At 41.7% G+C, this 24,200-nt stretch overlaps 1 protein-coding gene across 2 annotated transcripts in view; it reads left to right on the top strand.

Moving 5' to 3' along the window:
• Positions 1-24,200, top strand: part of LOC139537028 (ryanodine receptor 1-like) — a 76,368-nt gene that overhangs the window by 43,081 nt on the left and 9,087 nt on the right. The window contains exons 72-91 of one of the 2 annotated variants that reach the window (XM_071337832.1): positions 618-710; positions 1,416-1,430; positions 4,047-4,217; positions 4,340-4,399; positions 4,623-4,757; positions 4,892-5,004; positions 10,088-10,184; positions 10,285-10,391; positions 10,506-10,557; positions 10,684-10,776; positions 14,303-14,402; positions 14,581-14,660; positions 14,741-14,817; positions 14,954-15,027; positions 15,566-15,583; positions 16,861-16,941; positions 17,083-17,171; positions 17,320-17,448; positions 17,544-17,648; positions 21,187-21,204. In XM_071337832.1, coding sequence (XP_071193933.1) covers positions 618-710; positions 1,416-1,430; positions 4,047-4,217; positions 4,340-4,399; positions 4,623-4,757; positions 4,892-5,004; positions 10,088-10,184; positions 10,285-10,391; positions 10,506-10,557; positions 10,684-10,776; positions 14,303-14,402; positions 14,581-14,660; positions 14,741-14,817; positions 14,954-15,027; positions 15,566-15,583; positions 16,861-16,941; positions 17,083-17,171; positions 17,320-17,448; positions 17,544-17,648; positions 21,187-21,204 — 1,707 coding nt within the window. The remainder of the gene's footprint in view (positions 1-617; positions 711-1,415; positions 1,431-4,046; positions 4,218-4,339; positions 4,400-4,622; positions 4,758-4,891; positions 5,005-10,087; positions 10,185-10,284; positions 10,392-10,505; positions 10,558-10,683; positions 10,777-14,302; positions 14,403-14,580; positions 14,661-14,740; positions 14,818-14,953; positions 15,028-15,565; positions 15,584-16,860; positions 16,942-17,082; positions 17,172-17,319; positions 17,449-17,543; positions 17,649-21,186; positions 21,205-24,200) is intronic. The other variant, XM_071337833.1, reaches the window with a different exon arrangement.

Genomic DNA, 24,200 nt, shown 5'->3' with positions numbered 1-24,200 from the left:
TTTCTGTCATATCACCAGCAGCATACCACCCTGCGTCCCACTGCCGGCTTGCCTCTGAAGCTAAGCAGGGTTGGTCCTGATTGGTTCCTAGATGGGAGACTAGATGCTGCTGGAAGTGGTGTTGGAGGGCCAGTAGGGGGCACACTTCTCTCTGGTCTTAAAATGATTGAATCCCAATGCCCCAGGTCAGTGAAGGGGACGTTGCCCTGCGTAGGGTGCCATCTTTCGAATGGGACGTTAAACGGGTGTCCTGACTCTCTGTGGTCATTAAAAATCCCATGGCACTTTTCGTAAGAGTAGGTGCGTTTACCCCGGGGTCCTGGTTAAACTCCCGACCTGGCCCCATTTCCATCATGGCCACCTAATCATTCCTAATTGGCATATATCACTCCTTACCGCTCCACCATGCTAGCTGATGTGTGGTGAGCGTTCTGGCACAAAATGGTTGCCATGCGTCACCCAGGTGAGTGCCACACATTGGTGGTGGATGAGGTGAGTTTCCCCCCTTACTGTGTCAAGCTCTTTGAGTACCTCAGTTGGTGCTATATAAACCCAATCTATTATTATTATTATTATTATTGTTATTCCTCTTCTTTCTCTTTCTTGTGTCTCTGTAGAACTTCAAGCGAGAGGAGCAGAACTTTGTGGTGATGAATGAGATTAATAACATGTCTTTCCTCACTGCTGACAGCAAGAGCAAGATGAGCAAGGTGAGACCGTCTGGGGTTAAAGAGCCGTTCAGTTACCTTCAGCGTTGAAATGTTGTGACATGTTAGACCGATGTCAGAGGATTTGGCAAGACTATGAATTTCTGAAACGTCGATCATAAGTGAGGTCATCATTTACGCCTCAGAAACAATGGAGCCGGCGTTTCGTTTCACGTCCTGCGTCATTTGCTTTCAAATGTTTCAACAGCAAAAAAAAAAAAAAGATGTCTCACGTACTTAATTGTCAATTAATTTTTTTTTATCTTCTCCTAGCCTATTGGAGCTAACCATGTTGTGTTTACTTTACCAATACAACTCGGGTGTATCTTTTTCAAAATTTTGTACTTGATATCTGCATAGTACAATGCTGTATCATCACTGACAATAACCCTACAGAAAAGCCTCTTCTTTCAAGTCTTTTCCCTACGACATCTTCAGCAGGTATTGTATATTGGAAACCTTTAAAAACAATTTTTTTTTTTTGCTAGATCATTTTGGCAACTTTTCAGCCATGTTTTTCATGCCGGCCTTGGCCTCTCTCTCTCTCTCCGTTTGAGGACTAAGAGAAGCATACGATCCTAATCTATAAGATTACGCCGTGTATATGTCAGTAGAGAGGTCGGGTATTGTAGCGATAGCAGGTGTGTTAAGTGTTCTCTCTTTGACTGTCCCTTGTCCTCTTTCTCTGTGTTGATGCTGGGTTTCCAGGGCAGCGACTCAGAGGTTAGACTTTTGTTTCTGCACGACCGCTGTGCTGACCGCATGGCACCTCACTTTGAGGGGCTTTTCATCAACCCCTCCGACACACTGGCACACCGGGACACCACAACCACACTTCTAGCGTGTTCCAATACAACACCCACACACAGCTAGCGGCCAAATACTTTGTATATAGAGACAGGTGTGCATGTCCACTCAGTAACTAGCTACGTGTTTCGCACTCTACTGCAACACCAATGAGACGAAACTGGGTCCAGTATTTCACATGTTTATATCTGCACTGTGACACACAGAAATAGAAAACAGTTGGTCTGAATTGACTTACATGCGTCACTGATATGCTTTGGATCCAGTTACACTGTCGACAACACTGGAGACAGGCTTGTGTTCACATATCTAGACGGTGACATACACTCAGCTAAACGTCCAACTCTTAATCTCTCATAAAACATTTACTGGTCATCTGCATAGAATTACATTCATAAACACACTTGTGTGACAGGCACAGTAGAAAAGGCCAGATAAAAGCGGCATACTGATACAACACTATTGGACGAAGGGCCGGGCCATCGTGGGCCACCCTCAGTCCTGCCAGTGTGTGACGGGGGGAGTCTGGAGGAGCTTGATGAAAGTACTCTGCCTTAGAGTCGGGCTCATGGCACTAGGCTCCGCACGAGGCCTGCCCAAAGCAGCAGTGGGAGCAGAGTGCCATCATCCTGCCAATGAGTTTGCACTTAGTTGATTGTAGTTGGGTTGGAGTCATCTTGTCATGTCTTTACTTGTCTGTTGAAGGTTGGTTGGTCTATAGCGTTTGTGATCAAGCTCCCTCCGCAAGGGGATGTTGTTAGCCCCTCTCTCTGCGCTCAGCACTCACTCCCTTTAACTGTGTCAGACCATGGCTTAGCTTCTTCATATCCCCCAGTCAGTCTCCACCCACCCACCTGTCCCACTTTAACCCTGACCCGACACTATATTTAACAGGACTGAAGCAGGTCTCTGGGGACAAGCTCTATACTACCCTATGTAGAATATGCCCGATGTGACTTTTCCTCACCTCATTCTATTTTAATCAAACCTGTCTTCTAAAATCTCCCCTAAAACCATCACACCCACCTTCCTCTAAACTAGCCTTATTCGTAACACACTCCTTGCATTGAAGTACTGGTTTGGAGAAGCGGTTGAATCTGCCTGGACTTATCAGTGGCTTTGAAACACTCCTACCACTCACACACACACACACTCACAGGGAAACGTAACGGGGAAAAGCTAGATGCACTTTTTTCGGCATGAAGGGCGTACTCTGAGATGCAGATACATAGAGCCGGTCACTGTAACACATTGTTCTCACTTTTCACCACTGCAGATTCCCTTAGTCCTTCAGTGCATTTATCTACGACACATTCTCTGTTCATAGCGACTTTGCCATAGAAGTAGTAGTTAGAATACTAATTTAAAAGGATCTCTATGGGCTTTGCATCCTTTCCTGTTCTGTGGGGCGGCCATTACTGTGAGGTCCTCTGTTATCTTCACTCCTTTGGCCATCCTCAGCCTGCTGTATGACACATATACACACACACACACACACACAGACACACATACACGCTTGCTGGGGACGTCAGAAAGGGCAGACAACAGACAATGTTCCCTCACAGAAACAGCACAGGAGTGCGGGAGGAGAGCACAGGGGCGACGGGACGTATCCCACGGACATTTGGTTTGCTTGTGTGATTTGCTAGTTGGTAGCTAACACCTTTAGTCTGATTCTAGTTCCCATCAACATGATGCTACTAACAGCAAATAGTTTTGTGTGTTTTCAACAGGAGCGTCTGTTACTCTCCGACACCATGTAACGTATTCATTCTTCACCTAGTTCTGCTGGTGCCAAACCCACCTGAGAAACATACTGTAAAAGGTTGTTTTTCACCAGTGTTTCCATCGAATGCTGGATGATGTTTCATGTGGACGTAATGTGTGTGTTGTAAGCATGTTTTTATCTGTGCAGTTTGACTGATTTCCTGTCCTACAGATTAGAATGATTCCTTTCAGTTGTCGTCCCCCAACCCCCATCACCTTCCACCCTAGCCCCAACCCCCCAGTCCTTCTCAATCCAGTATTACATTCTCACATTCCCCTCCCCTTACCAGCCAGGAGTTCAGAGATTCGGATCATTATGGTGCTGAGATGTAGCCCTCATTCTGGGTATCCCGTAGGTTGCTCATTCAGTACATTGCTTGTCCACGTGCGGCAAACACTGAAGGCTATGATAATGTAAAGGAAGTGACCTAGACTGAAGGGTTCAGAGAGGAGTCCATGGCTCTTGATATTACAGGGTGTTAATTATTGGTATGGTGATAGCTACTGTCCGGTTGAACAGGTAGGTGGACACTATCTAACTCAACAGGTCATTCAAATGAGAAGCAATGGTCACATGTCCACTGGAATACAGGTAGCAAGTTGGGAATAATGCGTGTTGTGACATTGAATCAGTGCTGTCGTGGGTTCAATGCTAAGCAGTGTTAATTGATACGTGGTACAGTGCCCCCACATAGTGGTTGTGGCGCCAACCGTATGTATGAGGAAGACATGCGTAACGCCTTGGTCCCTCCTTATGTTCTCCAGGCTGGTGGCTCAGACGTGGAGCGTACCAAGAAGAAGAGACGGGGAGACCGTTACTCGGTGCAGACGTCACTTATTGTGGCTGCCCTGAAAAAGATGCTCCCCATCGGCCTCAACATGTGCTCCCCTGCAGATCATGAGCTTATCAACCTGGCCAAGATCCGATACTCGTTGGTAGTGTGCCCTCGGCTGTCTTGAATAACTCTGCCATAGTAACCATGTAGACTAGTCTTATGTGCCGGACCATAGGGCAAAGAAATTGTTCCCAAAATAAATATCAAAACATTTTCTTCCAGAGGGACACCGATGAGGAAGTAAGGGAGTTCTTGCAAAACAACCTGCATCTTCAAGGCAAGGTAAGATGGAGTGGGTTGGTACAGTAAAGTGATACATGGTGTTCCCCCAGCTGCAGTGTTTGTTCCCCCAGCTGCAGTGTGTGTTCCCCCAGCTGCAGTGTGTGTTCCCCCAGCTGCAGTGTGTGTTCCCCCAGCTGCAGTGTGTGTTCCCCCAGCTGCAGTGTGTGTTCCCCCAGCTGCAGTGCGTGTTCTCCCAGCTGCAGTGTGTGTGTGTTGTGTCCAGGTAGAGAACCCGTCCATGCGCTGGCAGATGTCCCTGTATAAGGAGATGGCAGGGAAGGCTGAGGATGCTGACGCTCCAGAGAAAGTGGTGAAGAGGGTGCAGGAGGTGTCAGCTGTGCTCTATCACATTGAGGTGGTGAGTAGAGTAATACACCCATTTTCAATCCTACAGCATCAATATAATCCTACAGCGTCCCTATAATCCTACTTGACACACATGGCATGATGTCAGTGGTGCCGTTTCTCTCAGTTCTTTCTTCTCTCACTTAGACGGAGCACCCCTTCAAATCCAAAAAGATGGTGTGGCACAAACTGCTGTCCAAGCAGAGACGCAAGGCTGTGGTAGCCTGCTTTAGGATGACGCCACTCTACAACCTACCCAGGTCAGAGAGACTACTACAGTCTTGTATTCAAACACATATACACAGCGTGTACAAAACAGAACATATTAAGAACATATATGAACATTCAGAGCATATATGTTGAGAGAATGCCAAGAGTGCGCAAAGCTGTCATCAAGGCAAAAGGTGGCTACCCAATTTGTAAGTCGCTCTGGATAAGAGCGTCTGCTAAATGACTTAAATGTAAATGTAAATGTACTTTGAAGAATCTAAAATCTAAAATATATTTTGCTTTGTTTTAACACTTTTTTGGTTAATACATGATTCCATATGTGTTATTTCATAGTTTTGATGTCTTCACTATTGTTCTACAATGTAGAAAATATATAGTGTGTGTGTGTGTGTGTGTGTGTGTGTGTGTGTGTGTGTGTGTGTGTGTGTGTGTGTATATATATTTACAGTTGAAGCTGGAGACTCATATCTCCCTCACTAACTTTAAGCACCAGCTGTCAGAGCAGCTCACGGATCACTGCACCATTTTCATTTATACATTTTTTAACCAGGTAGGCTAGTTGAGAACAAGTTCTCATTTGCAACTGTGACCTGGCCAAGATAAAGCATAGCAATTTGACACATACTACAACACACACCCGACACATTTGACCCAAGTTAAACAATTTAAAGGCAATGCTACCAAATACTAATTGAGTGTATGTAAACTTCTGACCCACTGAGAATGTGATGAAAGAAACAAAACCTGAAATAAACCATTCTCTCTACTATTATTCTGACATTTCACATTCTTAAAATAAAGCGGTGATCCTAACTGACCTAAAAACGGTAATTTTTACTAGGATTAAATGTCAGGGATTGTGAAAAACTGAGTTTAAATGTATTTGGCTAAGGTGTATGTAAACTACCGACTTCAACTATGTATGTATGTATGTATGTATGTATGTATGTATGTATGTATGTATGTATGTATGTATGTATGTATGTATGTATGTATGTATGTATGTATGTATGTATGTATGTATGTGCGTGTGTATACACATGCATCTTTTTAAAATATATTTTCCTTTAACCCTACCACCCCCCTTCCCCTAATTGGTGTAAACTAATGAACAACAACACTTATCCTTCTACTTTTCTAGCTTATACATATATAGATTTTACGTAACTATTTTACAATAGTTATATTTAATTTGTTTTAGTCCCACCCTTCAGCTCCATTCAACTCCTCCCATCTATCTCTTAACACCATCCATATTGGATTTCTATTTTTCGTATATTTTTCAACTGCGCTGTGATGCTTCACAAAAGTTCTGAACCTTTCTATTTTCATAGTTTCTACAGATTGTAAATTCCTGGACCTGTGTCCAAAAACTAGCTACATATGGACAGTACCAAAATAAATGACCTAATGACTCTGTCAGAGCAGAGCTGGGAAGCTTGTATACCCATATATATATATATATTTATAACATTCTATTGGTTGCAAGAGTTTTGTATAATAATTTCAATTGAAAAGGTTTTGAATCCGGTGTCGTTTTTCGTATAATTTCATAAACCACGTTCCATGGAATCGATACATCGAAAATGTCTTCCCAACTATTTTGCAATCTATATGGTACAGCTGTTTTATTTTTTGGTCCTTAAATGAAACTGGTACATATTTTAATTTATCACAATTTTCCTTAACAAATGTTGGTCTTTAATGCAGGGCCGACAGACCAGTTCCTTACTTTTTCCACTTTCCTCTTTCATTTTTGCGTTAATGCTGCAATTAGTTGGTTGTAATTTTGGGTAAAGCAGACATTTCCATATATTTTTGTTAACTGCATGTGTGACATATCTCCACCAGTTCTATTTATGATATAATTTACAAAGTTTATACATAAAAAAATAAAATAATAATGGTTCTTTTATATTTGAGTAAATATTTGTTGTATTATTTGTTCTGTTTTTTCTGGTTGATTAAACTGAAATTGCAACCAACGTTCTATGGCTTGTTTTAAAAATAATAATATTTGTATCGTTTTCAAATAAACGAAAGTGAGAGGTTGCAATCTGAATAAAGGGAAAAAGGCCATTCTTGAACATGGGGAAGACATTCTTACTAATTTGCTAGAGAACCAGTTTGGATTGAATTATAACTTTTGTACGACAGATGCCTTTAGTCAGCTGTCTAATGCTTTAATATTTAATCATTTCTGCCCTCCGAATTCATATTCATTATATAAATAGGCCCTTTAAATTTTGTCTTGCTTGCCATTCCAAATAAAATGTTATCTTTTTTGCTCATATAATTACAAAAACGGGTCGCTAGGTCTAGGCAAGACCATAAGCAAATGGGTGAACTGTGATATGACTAAGGAGTTAATCAGGGAGAATTTTCCCCCCTCAAATAGACAGGTATTTTCCTTTCCATGGTAGCAAGATCTCATCTATTTTTGCTAACTTTTGATTAACATTTATTGGCGTAAGATCATTTCTTTTTTTCGGGATATGTATACCGATAATGTCCACATCCCCGTCATAACATTTTATTGGTAAACTACACGGTAATGTAAAAGTTTTATTTTTTAGTGATCCAATACGTAATATGGTACACTTATCATAATTTGGTTTTAATCCAGAGAGGTTAGAAAAAGTATCTAGATCCTCTATGAGGCTGTGGAGGGATCCAAATTGTGGATTTAAAGAAAACATGAATCATCAGCGTACAATGACACCTTTGTTTTTAAGCCCTGGATTTCTAACCCCTTAATATTATTGTTGGATCTGATTTTAACAGCTAACATTTCAATGGCAATAATAAATAGATATGCCGATAGTGGACAACCTTGTTTTACTCCTCTTGACAGTTTAAAACTTTCTTAGAAGTAGCAATTATTTACTATTTTACACCTATGGTTACGAAACATAACTTTAACCCATTTTATAATAGATTCTCCAAAATTGAAATATTCCAGGCATTTATATATAAATTCCATTCAGACTTTATCAAAAGCCTTTTTCAAAGTCAGCTATGAATACCAGGCCTTGTTTCCCAGATGTTTCATAGTGTTCTATTGTTTCCAGTGCTTGTCTTATATTATCTCCAATGTATCGTCCATGTAAAAAATCTGTCTGATTAGGATGAATAATATCCGACAATACCTTTTTAATTCTATGCGCTAAGCAGTTTACTATCATTTTTGCATCACAACACTGTAGTGTAAGAGGCCTCCAATTGTTTTAATGGACTATATCTTTATATGTACCACTTGGATCCTGTTTCAGCAATAATGAAAGCAGACCTTCTTGTTGAGCGTCCGATAATCTACCATTTATTTAGGAGTGGTTAAAACATAACGGTCCTCTGAGTATATCAAAAAAAGTTCCCGGAGTCGCCTCTTGACTGTTGACGTTGAGACTAGTGTTTTGTGGATACTATTTAATGAAGCTGGCAATTGGGGACTTGTGAGGTGTCTGTTTCTCAAACTAGACACTCAAATGTACATGTCTTCTTGCTCAGTTGTGCACCGGGGCCTCCCATTCCTCTTTCTATTCTGGTTAGAGCCAGTTTGAGCTGTTCTGTGAAGGGAGTAGTGTAGTACACAGCGTTGTACAAGATCTTCAGTTTCTTGGCAATTTCTTGCATGGAATAGCCTTCATTTCTCAGAACAAGAATAGACCGACGAGTTTCAGAAGAAAGTACTTTGTTTCTGGCCATTTTGAGCCTGTAATCGAATCCACAAATGCTGATGCTCCAGATACTCAACTAGTCTAAAGAAGGCCAGTTTTATTGCTTCTTTAATTAGAACAACAGTTTTCAGCTGTGCTAACATAATTGCAAAAGGGTTTTCTAATGATCAATTAGTCTTTGAAAATGATAAACTTGGATTAGCTAACACAACGTGACATTGGAACACAGGAGTGATGGTTGCTGATAATAGGCCTCTGTACGCTTATGTAGATATTCCATAAAAAATCTGCTGTTTCTAGCTACAATAGTCATTTATTTATTTATGGCCAGCAGCATACCACCCTGCATACCACTGCTGGCTTGCTTCTGAAGCTAAGCAGGGTTGGTCCTGGTCAGTCCCTGGATGGGAGACCAGGTGCTGCTGGAAGTGGTGTTGGAGGGCCAGTAGGAGGCACTCTTTCCTCTGGTCTAAACAAAGATCCCAATGCCCCAGGGCAGTGATTGGGGACACTGCTCTGTGTAGGGTGCCGTCTTTCGGATGGGACGTTAAACGGGTTTCCTGACTCTCTGAGGTCATTAAAGATCCCATGGCACTTATCGTAAGAGTAGGGGTGTTGACCCCGGTGTCCTGGCTAAATTCCCAATCTGGCCCTCAACCATCACGGTCACCTAATAATCCCCAGTTTACAATTGGCTCATTCATCCCCCTCCTCTCCCCTGTAACTATTCCCCAGGTCGTTGCTGCAAATGAGAACGTGTTCTCAGTCAACTTACCTGGTAAAATAACGGTAAAATAAATAAAATAAAAATTTACCATGTATACACTGTATTTCTCATCAATTTGATGTTATTTTTATGGACAAAAGATTTGCTTTTCTTTCAAAAACAAGGACACTTCTAAGTGACCCCAAACTTTTGAACGGTAGTGTATATTCACTTGATCTTTCTAGAAATAAGTTCCTCCATTTATTTTTGTTTTCCCTCTAACTTATTCTGAGCCTCTATGGTACAGTTTTTGTATTGCTGTTTATCTGTACTGTTAGTCCTTCCATTTTCCTATGGACTCTTTCAACCTAAATTGCTTTTGCTTTAGAGATGGGTACTGAATTACATGGCCTCCAAATGTACATTTTAAAAGTGTCCCATACAATAAGGGGATCTGCTGTACCTATGTTATGTCGGAAAAAGTTGGTTATAAATTCTTCTTTCCTAGTTAAAAACAAGTTATCATCCAATGGGCTCTGGTAAAATTTCCAATATCCTCGCCCATGTGGAAATTCTGTAGGAGTAATATATATGCCAATTATGTGAGGGCCCGACCGCATTCTGTCCCTTATCAACACTTTTTAATCTTTTGGTGCCACTGTATATTTAATAACACCCAGCCACAAGTAAAATACAGATACTAACATAGTTTTTCTGTCTGACTCACAGGCATAGAGCTTCCAATATGTTCTTGGAAGGGTACAAACGCAACTGGATCCATACTGAGGGCTACTCCTTTGAGGACAGAATGATAGACGACTTGTCTGTAAGCTCTGCCGCCGCATGCTTGGCTCACCTTTTGAGGATTTCAGGATCTGCGAGTTTCCTCCTATAGTTTTACTCCCACATTTCTTTCTCTAACACAGAAAGCCATGGAGCAAGAAGGAGAGGAGGAGGAAGAGACGGAGACCAAGCCAGACCCCCTTCACCAGCTCATTTTGCATTTCAGCCGTACTGCTCTCACAGAAAAGAGGTGGGACTCCTTTTCTCCCTCAAGTATTTTAGTTGAGCAGCTTTTGGATTGAATTCAACACATCTCCACTTTTTGATATGTTGCCTAAGCCTCTGTTCCTTTTCTTTGTTACAGTAAACTTGATACAGATTACCTATATATGGCATACGCTGATATTATGGCAAAGGTGAGTTATCTTTCTGTTTGAATTACATTTTAGGAGGTAACGTTTTAGCGTGTTATGCTCATTTGTATGTTCATGTTTTGTTTACAGTATGTAATGTTTTTTTCCTTCATTTTCTTTGTGTTGTAGAGCTGCCACATTGGTGAGGAGGACGAAGGGGGAGAGGAGGTGGAGGAAGGGGCTGAGGATGAGATGTCCTTTGAGGTGCGACAGACAGAACTGGTATGGGGCGACCAGGGACAGGGGACCGGGGAGACACTGGAGCGGTAGCTCTCAACGCATCGAGTGACCACATCATTCATTGCACATGTCTTTCTTCTGTCTCTCCTGTCTGTTTCGTCTCTCTTTCTACTGTATGTGTGTTGCTTCATCAAAAATGTTATCTGTCCCTCTTTCTCCTTATGTGTGTTTTGCGTCAACCCAAATGTTTCTGGATTGTACCTTGCCATTGTGGTTAACATCGTGGTTAACATTCTGGAGATGTTGCATGACAAAGTGATCCGGGAAAAAAACACATTCTGTAGACCAGGCATCATCAACTAGATTCTGCCGCAGGAAAAAATAAAATTGAGTTGATGGTTGGGGGGGTGGAACATAATTACAAATAATTTGTAGACTGCAAATTGATTGAAAGAAGCCCAAACAGATATAATATTGGACTAAAACAATCATTTCAAACTTTGCTTACATTTGTATATGATCACATCTCTCTATTATGCATGGGAATACTTGGGAACAGATTTCCAAAATGAAAATCACTTGGAGCTGATTTCCTGGTGTTTTTACAGTATTTTATGTCCATCAACAACAACAATATATATATATAAAAATGTTTGCTCAGAAACCACCTGCGGGCCAAATTCGGCCGCCAGTTCAGCAACCCTGCTGTAGACCATACAAAAATCATGTGGACCCTCCTAAAGCATCGACCTACCTGCTAAGCACAAAGTTTCACTGTGTATTCCTTCATTTTGGCAGGCAGAATGTGTTTACATGGGTCAAATTAATGTTGTCAAGATATAATGGCTCCTCCACTTTTTTTCGCCAGAAATACAAATTACATTTTCCATAATTTGTATATACACTGTGGCCAGTTTGTTAGGTTTGTTACGAGTGACCTAAGTGACTTTGAGCGTGGAATGATTGTCGGTGCCAGGTGCGCCGGTTCCAGTATCTCAGAAACGACCGGCCTCCTGGGCTTTTCACGCACGGCATTTTCTAGTTTTCCAGAGAATGGTACAACAAACAAAAAACATCCAGTCATTGCCAGTCCTGTGGGGAAAACAGCTTGTTGATGAGAGGTCGAAGGAGAATGGCAAGAATTGTGCAAACTAACATGCAGGCCACAAACAGGCAAATATAGGTTTGTAGAAACAGGCAAAGTGGTTTGTAGAACGGCATCTCGGAACGCACAACTCGTCGGTCCTTGTCACGGATGGGCTATTGCAACAGACGACCACGCCTGGTTCCAGTCCTATCAGCTAAAAACAAGAAGAGTGGAAAAAGATTGCCATCAGCATGACGCAACAGGAACTGGGATTCGTCGGACCAAGCAGAGTCAGGGTTACCTTTATGTAACAGTATAACTTTAGTCCGTCTCCTCGCCCCGACCCGGGCGCGAACCAGAGACCCTCTGCACACAGACAACAGTCACCCACGAAGCACCGTTACCCATCGCTCCACAAAAGCCGCGGCCCTTGCAGCGCAAGGGGAACCACTACTTCAAGGTCTCAAAGCGAGTGACGTCACAGATTGAAACGCTATTAGCGCGCACCACCGCTAACTAGCTAGCCATTTCACATCGGTTACATTTATATCGTATATTATATGGCCCCATCCTGCCTGGTGTCAGCGGTTCAGGCTGGTGGTGTAATTATGTGGGGAAAGTTTTCCTGGCACACGTTAGGTCCCTTGATACCAATTGAGAAACGTGTCAATTCCCCGAAGAATCAGGTGGTTCTGGAGGCAAAGGGGGGTCCGACCCGGTAGTAGATGGGTGTACCTAATAAATTGTGTATATCGGTATATTTTAATATTTATATACAATAAGTGGTATGTTTGGATGAATAGGAATTCTGTAAATAGTTACCTTTAGAGTGGAGGAGGTCATTAGCCATGTTGTTAGCTACATGTATACTACTACACATTGTCCCAAGTCTAGCCTATCACTGTCAGCTCACTCCCCTTGTGTACTGTATGGACTTTCATGTAGATTCAGATGGGAATCTCTAACAGAACAGATCCTGTCTGTTTCTCAGATGGGAATCTCTAACAGAGCTGATTCTGTCTGTTTCTCAGATGGGAATCTCTAACAGAACAGATCCTGTCTGTTTCTCCGATGGGAATCTCTAACAGAACTGATCCTGTCTGTTTCTCACACCGTAACCAACTAATGAACCTTTGACTGACTTCTGTCCGTGGCAGTTCCATGTTCTCTTTCCACTCTCCCACTTACTCTGGCATAACACGTTCATTTCTATTAACTGAATGTTACTAATCAATGTTGTTCCTTTCCATACTTACTTAGCCTATTGACCAATAGACTACAGTGAAAGCCAGTCTACTCTCCTAGACACATAGGCAGACACATACAGTAACAGTATGTGTACACATAGTTACAGCAACAACACATTCACTGGTAGACAAACTGTATACTACACCTCAGGCAGGGCTTATCCAAAAATCCCTATTGTTTCCATGGATTGGAAACCCTCTAAGTAATGTCAAGTGCACCTTCACCACACTTACTGGGTAGACCATGGTCAGGCATACGCGGGCGGTGGGTGGCGCTTTGGGTGGGTGTGGGTGGGGTAGGAGGGTGGGAGGCTGTGGGTGGGGATACTGATAAAACATGTTTGTATTTTGTTTGAATTAAATCTTGTTTTAAAGAAAATGTTGGTTACAATAATAGATCTGGTTAGTTTTTATACCTTATATATGCTGAACTGCATTACAGTAAATGTGGTTCTGTGACAAAGAGATGTTTTTTTTTTTTAAATAGAAACATCATAATATTCCTTTGAGCAGAACAGCTCCACTCTGAGGGCTTGTGTAAAGTTCAAAATGTGATATAAGACACCAGGGGAGACGCTGTGGTTATTCAATAGATCCTGTATGGTCCTTTTGCATTTGCTACCACTGCATTATGCAAGGCCATCAGGGCTGTTTGCTGTAGTCGAACGTTTGCTCAAGTCGGCAAACGTGAAGAACTAGTGTAACGACTCCATGACTAATTAACCGGGGAGAGAGAATGAGACAGACAGGTGATATAAAGGTAATGAAAAGTGGAAAAACGAGTCAAAAAGCACACCAAGCATGCAGGTTTGAATTCGTTTTTTCCACACAATGAGAGGATAATGACAAGAAAGAAATAGAGACAGAGAAGATACTGAGAATGAGAAACAATATCAAATGTAGACGGATACAGTATGTAGCACAGGATGCTGGTGAGGGGAGGATGGCTCATAATAATGACATGGAAACTATGTGTTTGATACCGTTCCATTTATTCCGTTCCAGCCATTACGTTGAGCCCGTCCTCCCCAATGAAGGTGCCACCAGCCGCCTGTGATGTGTAGCATGTAAAACTATAGGCCTACACTAATAAAAACATTTACGGCTGTAAGTCAGTGGGGGTCAGGGAGAACGTCTAGCCAGCTAGGAACTAGCTGTGTGAATGCAGAGTGACTGCGGGGTGGGATGTGTGACCACCAGGACACAGTCACAGCATCTGTGTCTCTTATCGCAGGAAAAAGAGATGGAGAAGCAGAGGCTCCTATACCAGCAGTCCCGTCTCCACAACCGTGGGGCGGCTGAGATGGTGCTGCAGATGATCAGTGCTTGCAAAGGTACTTCCCCGGCCTGTACGGTACATCATGCATGCGCCCTACAGGCTAACCCTACAAGTCGACGTCTCTCAGTCACAGTGCGCGTATTTGAAGGATACCTGTCATGGTCGACACATTACGAAGACATTATTTATACCCGTCATCTAGAATGGTAACGAGTACTTTTTGCTCCATCTAGGTGAGACTGGCTGCATGGTGTCCTCCACTCTTAAACTGGGCATCTCCATCCTAAACGGTGGTAACGTTGAGGTTCAACAGGTTAGTGTCACCTCAGTGGGCTCTGTCTATCTGACCTGAGGTTATAATCGTTATTGACTGGTCTCACTATCTGTTTGCAGAAAATGCTTGAGTACCTGAAGGATAAGAAGGACGTTGGGTTCTTTTTGAGTGTCCAGGCTCTAATGCAGACGTGCAGGTTTTTGTCTTCACCCCTTGAATTACTCAAGTATAGAATAGAACTTACATACACACTAGAAAACGGAGTCAACAGCTTATGAAGTTTGATTAAAGGTGACTATGTATGCTTAGAAAAGTGTGGTTTTTCATGGCAGTGTCCTGGACCTGAATGCCTTTGAGAGACAGAACAAGGCAGAGGGGCTGGGTATGGTGTCGGAGGAGGGAACAAGTAAGTGTTTAAAGCTCTGACCGTACTGGACACTGGTTCTCCACCTTTGCCTCACCTTGCACCACCTTTGCATCCATGTCCTGTCCAGGAAATCACACACACTTGTTCAGCATCAGGGCCTATGGTCACTGAGTGATAGTTCCTCCACTTCATTCCTCATCTTATGAGTGTTAACTAGTAGTAACATCCATAAACGTTGCTGTCCAATAATGATTGAATGATTCAATGTTTTGATCTAACTGTGTAATTTTGTCAGATGGTGATTTGAATTTACAGAGTGTCTGTCTAGTACTGTATTTTGACTTGCTAATATTTTGTGTTTACACTCAATGTTTATTTGTAGAATATTTTGTAAGTCTAATGTACTTGTAAACTAATTCTAAGTTAGAATTGTTGACAATAGACTGTTGTTAACCACCCCTCCCAACTCCTAAGTATTCTACTGTCGTCTGTCAACTCACTACCCCTCTCTTTCCCTACCTTGCCATCATTGCGTCCCTCCCTCCCCTCTCCCATTCCGTCCTTTGCTGGTCCTCAGACATGAAGTCAGAACGGGGTAAATGATACCTCTGTCCCTCTGTTTTTCTACCTTTTTCTCTTTCTCTCCCTGTCACCTTCCCTGTCTCTTCATCTCCTTCAGCTCTTTTGAATGATCTCGTGTTGTGGCGCCCACCTCTATTCAATTTCACACTCAAAGAGTTTATGAAATAAATTTTCAGTCATGTCAAGTAATGCCAATGCCGTTGTTTTCTTCGTACGTATTAAACTCTCAAAGAGTTCATTGCACGAGCAACAGACAATGACTGAAAAGCATTCTTTCCCCTTGAGTGTCTAACCGCAGATCTACTGAAACTCCGAAGCTCGCCACTATTGTGATTTATAAGAATTCCTGAGCACGGAATCAGCGCAATATCTCAATCCCATCGATCTCTCAAATTCACCCTCAGTGTTGACTCGCTAACCCTGGTCCCTGGCCATGATTCCCCGATAAGCCCTTTGTGTCTGCTCCACCCCCCCGCAATGACATCAACCCCCCTATTTACCTTGCTTGGACAGAACACCAAACTCTGGCCCTAACCTACACTCAGGGGAGTTAAAGGAGTATAGCAGGTCTGTGCTGCATGACTCTGTGTTTCTGCATGCACTGACTAAGCAACTGAGGGAGTGAACTTCTCCATTACGTTGTATGTCTGTATACCGTGATGTCCATTGTATCTATCCATGTTGATGTGACCATGTCCTTTTATCTGTGTATACTGTCTATAGAGTATACTGTGTTTTTCAGTGTTTATGGACAACTGTTTCTGTACGTGTTTTATGTATGTGGCGTTAATGGTGTTTGATTGTGTGTCTAAAAGTGCAGAAGTTCTTATCATAGCTTGTTGCTGTGAATGTGCTTTTACAGTACAAGCCAACCTCTTGGCCGTGATTCCAGCAAGTGTTTGAGGTTTCCTGTTTTGTAGTTACAGCGAACAACCCCGGTATCCAACTAAAACTGTTGTTCGTCTATGTTGCCAAGGTGATCAGGAAGATGGACAGTCTGTAAGGAGGTCATTGCAGCTCTTACTAACACGATTACCCAGACGTGATGGAGAGCTGTGCAATGATCATCACGCTCACCTTATTACTGCAGGCTTGTGTGCTGCTGACCATGGCGCACACAGGCTAACACTCCGATGAATGGCTCAAATTGTCTAGTTAGCCTCCAGCCTACACCTCATACAAATACAGGCAGCCTGACTGAACCCCCCCCCCCCCCCCCCCCATCTTAAAGACTTCCAGTATTCCTAGAACTAGTCTGATGCTCCGTCCCTTTGTCTCTCCCCCTCCCAGGTGAGAAAGTCATGGCGGATGATGAGTTTACCTGTGATCTGTTCCGCATGTTGCAGCTGCTCTGTGAGGGCCACAATAACGGTGAGAGGAATTATGCCAATGGTGTTCTATTTAAGGAATAACAGATTTATCATTGAATCATGACTTGAATCATGACTCGCTGTAATGCTAATCAAAAGTTGGCCGTCTTTGAGTGGACTCTGACTGTATGTGTTGTCTCAGATTTCCAGAACTACTTGCGGACACAGACAGGCAGCACCACCACTATAAACATCATCATCTGCACTGTGGATTACCTCCTCCGACTGCAGGTACTAGGACTCTGATTATTAACACATACCTGTTAAAGAGGTGTCCTGTTATCCCTTTCACCATGCACATATTTCATTCTCCTGCTCTCTCTCTCTCTCTTCGCTTCTCCTCTCTCTTTCATTCTCTCTCTACTCTTTCTCCCTCAAGGAGTCAATCAGTGATTTCTACTGGTATTACTCTGGGAAAGATATCATTGATGAGCCAGGCAAGAAGAACTTCTCCAAGGCCATGATAGTGGCTAAGCAGATCTTCAACAGTCTGACTGAGTACATCCAGGTGAGTATAAACCCATTCATCTGTACAGCATGTAGATGACTGAATGTTACTGGGTATGGTATGTGTGTGACCGTACCTGGTGCCCCCCCCCTCAGGGTCCGTGTACAGGCAACCAGCAGTCCCTGACCCACAGCAGGCTGTGGGATGCAGTGGTGGGCTTCCTCCACGTCTTTGCCCACATGATGATGAAGCTGGCACAGGTACAAGCTGCCTACCTCAACACATACTGTACCCATCTCTCACCATACAAAACACCACCAGCAGCATTTAGAAACCTCAAATGGTCTACCTTAAGCGAACATTGATTTGTTGTGCATGAGGAAATGACACAGTTGAAATATCACACACATGTATCTGATATGTGAACGTACACATCTGTACGTAGCTAGTATACACTGCTTGCTGTGCACAAAAGACACGATCAGCTTGCAACTGCACCTACAAGATTGTGGTTTCACAATCAAAGTGATCTGTGTTACCGTTGCAGGGGTGAACATTTGTTATGAACTTACACTTGACTGCCAACTTTGCATTTAACAAACACTTTTCAAGTAAACAACTTGAATTATTTTGTTGCATTGTTTGAGTCTGTCATTTCTAAAAAAATATATATATTTACGGTAGAAGTAGTTTGTAGAAACTGAATCTGGAATGGTGAACTAAATATTATTGTGATGCTAAAACCCCTGTTACATCAAAGTGTCTGCCCTTACCCCCCCCCCCTCTCACAGATATCTCCTCATGCTCTTTTTACCTGACATTCACACAAATGCACTGGCTTGCAGACATACCACCTACAGTGGGGAGAACAAGTATTTGATACACTGCCGATTTTGCAGGTTTTCCTACTTACAAAGCATGTAGAGGTCTGTAATTTTTATCATAGGTACACTTCAACTATGAGAGACGGAATCTAAAACAAACATCCAGAAAATCACATTGTATGATTTTTAAGTAATTAATTTGCATTTTATTGCATGACATAAGTATTTGATACATCAGAAAAGCAGAACTTAATATTTGGTACAGAAACCTTTGTTTGCAATTACAGAGATCATACGTTTCCTGTAGTTCTTGACTAGGTTTGCACACACTGCAGCAGGGATTTTGGCCCACTCCCCCCTACAGATCTTCTCCAGATCCTTCAGGTTTCGGGGCTGTCGCTGGGCAATACGGACTTTCAGCTCCCTCCAAAGATTTTCTATTGGGTTCAGGTCTGGAGACTGGCTAGGCCACTCCAGGACCTTGAGATGCTTCTTACGGAGCCACTCCTTAGTTGCCATGGCTGTGTGCTTCGTGTCGTTGTCATGCTGGAAGACCCAGCCACGACCCATCTTCAATGCTCTTACTGAGGGAAGGAGGTTGTTGGCCAAGATCTCGCGATACATGGCCCCATCCATCCTCCCCTCAATACGGTGCAGTCGTCCTGTCCCCTTTGCAGAAAAGCATCCCCAAAGAATGATGTTTCCACCTCCATGCTTCACGGTTGGGATGGTGTTCTTGGGGTTGTACTCATACTTCTTCTTCCTCCAAACACGGCGAGTGGAGTTAGACCAAAAAGCTCTATTTTTGTCTCATCAGACCACATGACCTTCTCCCATTCCTCCTCTGGATCATCCAGATGGTCATTGGCAAACTTCAGACGGGCCTGGACATGCACTGGCTTAAGCAGGGGGACCTTGCGTGCGCTGCAGGATTTTAATCCATGACGGCGTAGTGTGTTACTAATGGTTTTCTTTGAGACTGTGGTCCCAGCTCTCTTCAGGTCATTGACCAGGTCCTGCCGTGTAGTTCTGGGCTGATCCCTCACCTTCCTCATGATCATTGATGCCCCACGAGGTGAAATCTTGCATGGAGCCCCAGACCGAGGGTGATTGACCGTCATCTTGAACTTCTTCCATTTTCTAATAATTGCGCCAACAGTTGTTTCCTTCTCACCAAGCTGCTTGCCTATTGTCCTGTAGCCCATCCCAGCCTTGTGCAGGTCTACAATTTTATCCCTGATGTCCTTACACAGCTCTCTGGTCTTGGCCATTGTGGAGAGGTTGGAATCTGTTTGATTGAGTGTGTGGACAGGTGTCTTTTATACAGGTAACGAGTTCAAACAGGTGCAGTTAATACAGGTAATGAGTGGAGAACAGGAGGGCTTCTTAAAGAAAAACTAACAGGTCTGTGAGAGCCGGAATTCTTACTGGTTGGTAGGTGATCAAATACTTATGTCATGCAATAAAATGCAAATTAATTATTTAAAAATCATACAATGTGATTTTCTGGATTTTTGTTTTAGATTCCGTCTCTCACAGTTGAAGTGTACCTATGATAAAAATGACAGACCTCTACATGCTTTGTAAGTAGGAAAACCTGCAAAATCGGCAGTGTATCAAATACTTGTTCTCCCCACTGTATATGACTATGGCACGCTATTGGACAGTGGCAATTGAAGAAATGAACACCATATTTGTATCGTACTCTAAGTATGTTAGTTACGTACGAGGAAATAGTTAGTAGATTGATAAAGTATATGTACAGTACTTAGAATTACGTATATTAGTGATGTAATGCCAGTACATAACACCTTGATAAAAGTTGAACAGGAAAAACCAAAGTACTTTGAAATGTAGCACTGTCTTTACGTTTTTACTCTGCTTACAAATCGTATGAGATAATGATTATGTAAACTGTCTTTCACATGGTCTATGCAGGGTAAAGTATGTATTCCTTTTATTTATCTATCATTGACGTGATTGAGTGTCTACCAGTTCTTTTCCTGATTCATCCCTGGTTTCCTTTTTTCCCGGTTTGTTTTATACTCACCTGCCTTTAAAGCTGGAATAAGAACTAGACAAGTACTCATTGTTTTTGTAATGCAGCATCCAAAACAATTAAAACAACTGAAAACAACCTACTGCAACAATGAAAGGCAGAGGTTCACATTGCTTTATTTGGTTAACGTCAAGTGCTTTATAAAATTACATTACTAACCTACCTGCTGTATATTGGATTCTCATTCCAGACTTTACTCAACTTCTTTAAAGTGGCAATCAGCAGTAGAATCAATAACAAAGCGTTTTCCCTGCCCGGTTTCGGGTAAAACGCTGAGGGAAGGGGCAGGAGAAATGTAACCACTCTCAAATTCATAGACCGAGCTATGGATGCAAGGATTGACCATACATTATATCAAAATGACAGGTGTCACCATGTTTTTGTTTACATTTACAGTATTCATTTCAATCAAATGGATGTAGCAACTGCTGATTGCCCCTTTTAACGGTCTGCATTAGGCATAGTAACATGAAATGCTTAAAAGCAGGTGAATGTAAAGCTAAGTGAGAAAAGAGACAGCCCTTTAACAATCCCTGATTGAGCATACACTGTATTAATCTGCCCCTCTGTGTGACCTCATTTATGACTTGGATGACCTCGATACACAGTAATGGATGGTTGGCTGTAGACTGTTCACTTCTGACCTGATGCTTTCTGACTAATTCTAACTTTGCCACAGCATAAGTTGGAGTTGCATGCTACTAGTCTTTCTGTGTTCAATTAATATTATTTTTCACTTTTAATAGTTTTTCAACTAATGTTGTTGGCCAAAAAACCAAGTGAACACACAGGTTCTCTTGAATTGTAAGTTCCGTACATGTAAAATGTAACTTGATGTGTGTGGTAAATTTTTCTCCTGATTTGTTCATTGTTTATGGTGAAATATTTTAAATGTGTGTCTCAATAAAATGCAAGCAAAGGATCATCTTAAGGGTAAGGTGATATCCCTTTAACCTTCAGCTTCTTATGTCTTAACATGGAGACATTTACTCGAATGGCAGTTTTGTACTAGTTCATAATGTATTTCTCGGAGCACATATAGGTAACTGCCAAAATAAAGGAAACACCAACATTAAGTGTCTTTAAAGGGCGTTGGCCGCCAGAATAGCTTCAATGCGCCTTGCGTACATTTCTGGAACTCTATCAGAGCTACACCATTCATCCATGATAAATTCCACCATTTGGTGTTGATGGTGGTAGAAAACGCTGTCTCAGGCGCCGCTCCTGAATCTCCCATAAGTGTTAAATTGGGTTGAGATCTGGTGACTGAGACACACACACTTTAAACCCCCTATGCTCCTTTGACATCCCTCTTTCAAAGTCACTGAGACCTCTTTTGCCATGGTAGCAAAAATAATGGGCAACGGGGCATTTTTATACAGGACCCTAAGCTTGATGGGATGTTTTATTTGTTTTAACTCCGGAACCACACCTGTGTGGAAGCACCTGCTTTCAATATACTTTGTATCCCCCATTTACTCAAGTGTTTCCTTTCTTTTGGCAGTTACCTGTATATACAGCGCAGACCCCAGATGACGTACAGGAGTAGTTATTCAACCACTGTGGGTGAATTTATCAAAGAAGATATAGCATGACTCTCAGGAGTGGTAGAGCACATAGTCGGTGGGAAAGGACATTTTAGATTTGGAGACTCATTGTGCTGGTGAACTCATTGAATACTCATTAATGAAAGGTGTTTGCACTGAAATCCAAACCATATGGGTTCGGGCCATCCCACTACTGTCATACTGCATGAATACTTCTAGATTCCATTGGCATAAGAATTATCTTCATTATCATTATACATCTACAGGCCTAATATGTTCTGTACAGTGTCTTTAGGAAGTATTCACACCCCTTGACTTTTCCCACATTTTGTTGTGTTAAAGCCTGAATTTAAAATTGATTACATTTAGATGTTTTGTAACTGGCCTACACACAATACCACATCATGTCAAAATATACTAGTTTTTTTTTATGTTTACAAATTAAAAATGAAAAGCTGAAATGTCTTCAGTTAATAAGTATTCAACCCCTTTGTTATGGCAAGCCTAAATAAGTTCAGGAGTAAAATTGTGCTTAACTTCGGGATCGGTGTCTCTTCCACGGGACGGTTGAGCTAACGTAGGCTAATGCTGCTGAGGTTGAATGTAACAAGAAAATTTCCCAGGACATAGACATATCTGATATTGGCAGAAAGCTTAAATTATTGTTAATCTAACTGCACTCTCCAATTTACAGTAGCTATTACAGTGAAATAATAACATGCTATTTTGTTTGAGGAGAGTGCACAATTTTGAACATGAAAGTTATTAATGAACAAATTAGGCACATTTGGGCAGTCTTGATACAATTTTTTTAACAGAAATGCAATGGTTCTTTAGATCAGCACATACAGTGCTGCCATCTAGTGGCCAAAATCTAAATTGTACCTGGGCTGAAATAATACATTATGGCCTTTCTCTTGCATTTCAAAGATGATGGTACAAAAAAAAGACAAAATAATGTTTTTTTTCTTCATGGTATTATCTTTTACCAGATCTATTGTGTTATATTCTACTACATTCCTTTCACATTTCCACAAACTTCAAAGTGTTTCCTTTCAAATGGTACCACGAATATGCATATCCTTGCTTCAGGGCCTGAGCTACAGGCAGTTAGATTTGGGTATATAATTGTAGGTGAAAATTGAAAAAAAAGGGGCTAATCCTAAGAGGTTTTAACAAGCCACATAATAAGTTGCATGGACTTACTCTGTGTGCAATAAGTGTTTAACATTATTTGTTTAATGACTACCTCATCTCTGTACCCCATGCATACAATTATCTGTAAGGTCTCTCAGTCGAGCAGTGAATTTCTAACACAGATTCAACCACAAAGACCAGAGAGGTTTTCCAATGCCCCGGAAAGAAGCAGACATTTAAATATCCCTTTGAGCATGGTGAAGTTATTATTTACCCTTTGGATGGTGTAATACACCCAGTCACTACAAATATACAGGCTTCCTTCCAAACTCAGTTGCCCGAGAGGAAGGAAACTGCTCAGGGATTTCATCATGAGGCCAATGGTGACTTTAAAATAGTTACAGAATTTAATGGCTGTGATAGGAGAAAACAGGATGAATAAACATTGTAGCTACTCCACAATACTAACCTAATTGACAGAGTGAAAAGAAGGAAGCGTTTACAGAACAAAAATATTCCAAAATCCTGTTTGCAACAAGGCACTAAAGTAATTCTTTAAAACAAAAATATAATCCTGAAAACAAAGTGTTATGTTTGGGGCAAATACAACACATTACTGAGTGCACTCGCCATATTTTCAAGCATAGTTGTAGCTGCATCATGTTATAGGTATGCTTGCAATTGTTAAGTACTGGCGAGTTTTTCAGGATAAAAAATAAACAGAATGGAGCTAAGCACAGGCAAAATCCTAGAGAAAAAACTGGTTCAGTCTGCTTTCCACCAGATACTGGGAGATGTTATCACCTTTCAGCAGTACAATAACCAAAACACAAGGCCAAATCTACACTGCAGTTTCTTACCAAGAAGACAGTGAATGTTCCTGATTAGCCGAGTTACATTTTTTACTTGATTCTGTTTGAATAACTATGGCAAGACCTGAAAATGGTTGTCTAGCAATGATCAACAACCAATTTGACAGAGCTTGAATAATTTTTTCAAGAATAATGGGCAATTGTTGCACAATCCAGGTGTGGAAAGCTCTTAGAGACTTACCCAGAAAGACTCACAGCTTTAATCGCTGCCAAAGGTGATTCTAACATGTATTGACTCAGAGGGTTGAATACTTATCTAATCAAGATGTATTAGTGTTAAACTTTTTATATCTATATTTCTTTTACAGTTAAAAAAAAATTCTTCCACTTTGACATTAGAGTATTTTGTGTAGATCATTGACCAAAAAAGACA

This window comes from Salvelinus alpinus, chromosome 13 (genome assembly GCF_045679555.1).
Source record: "Salvelinus alpinus chromosome 13, SLU_Salpinus.1, whole genome shotgun sequence".
Classification (NCBI taxonomy): domain Eukaryota; kingdom Metazoa; phylum Chordata; class Actinopteri; order Salmoniformes; family Salmonidae; genus Salvelinus; species Salvelinus alpinus.
This window is presented reverse-complemented; position numbering and strand designations above follow the sequence as displayed.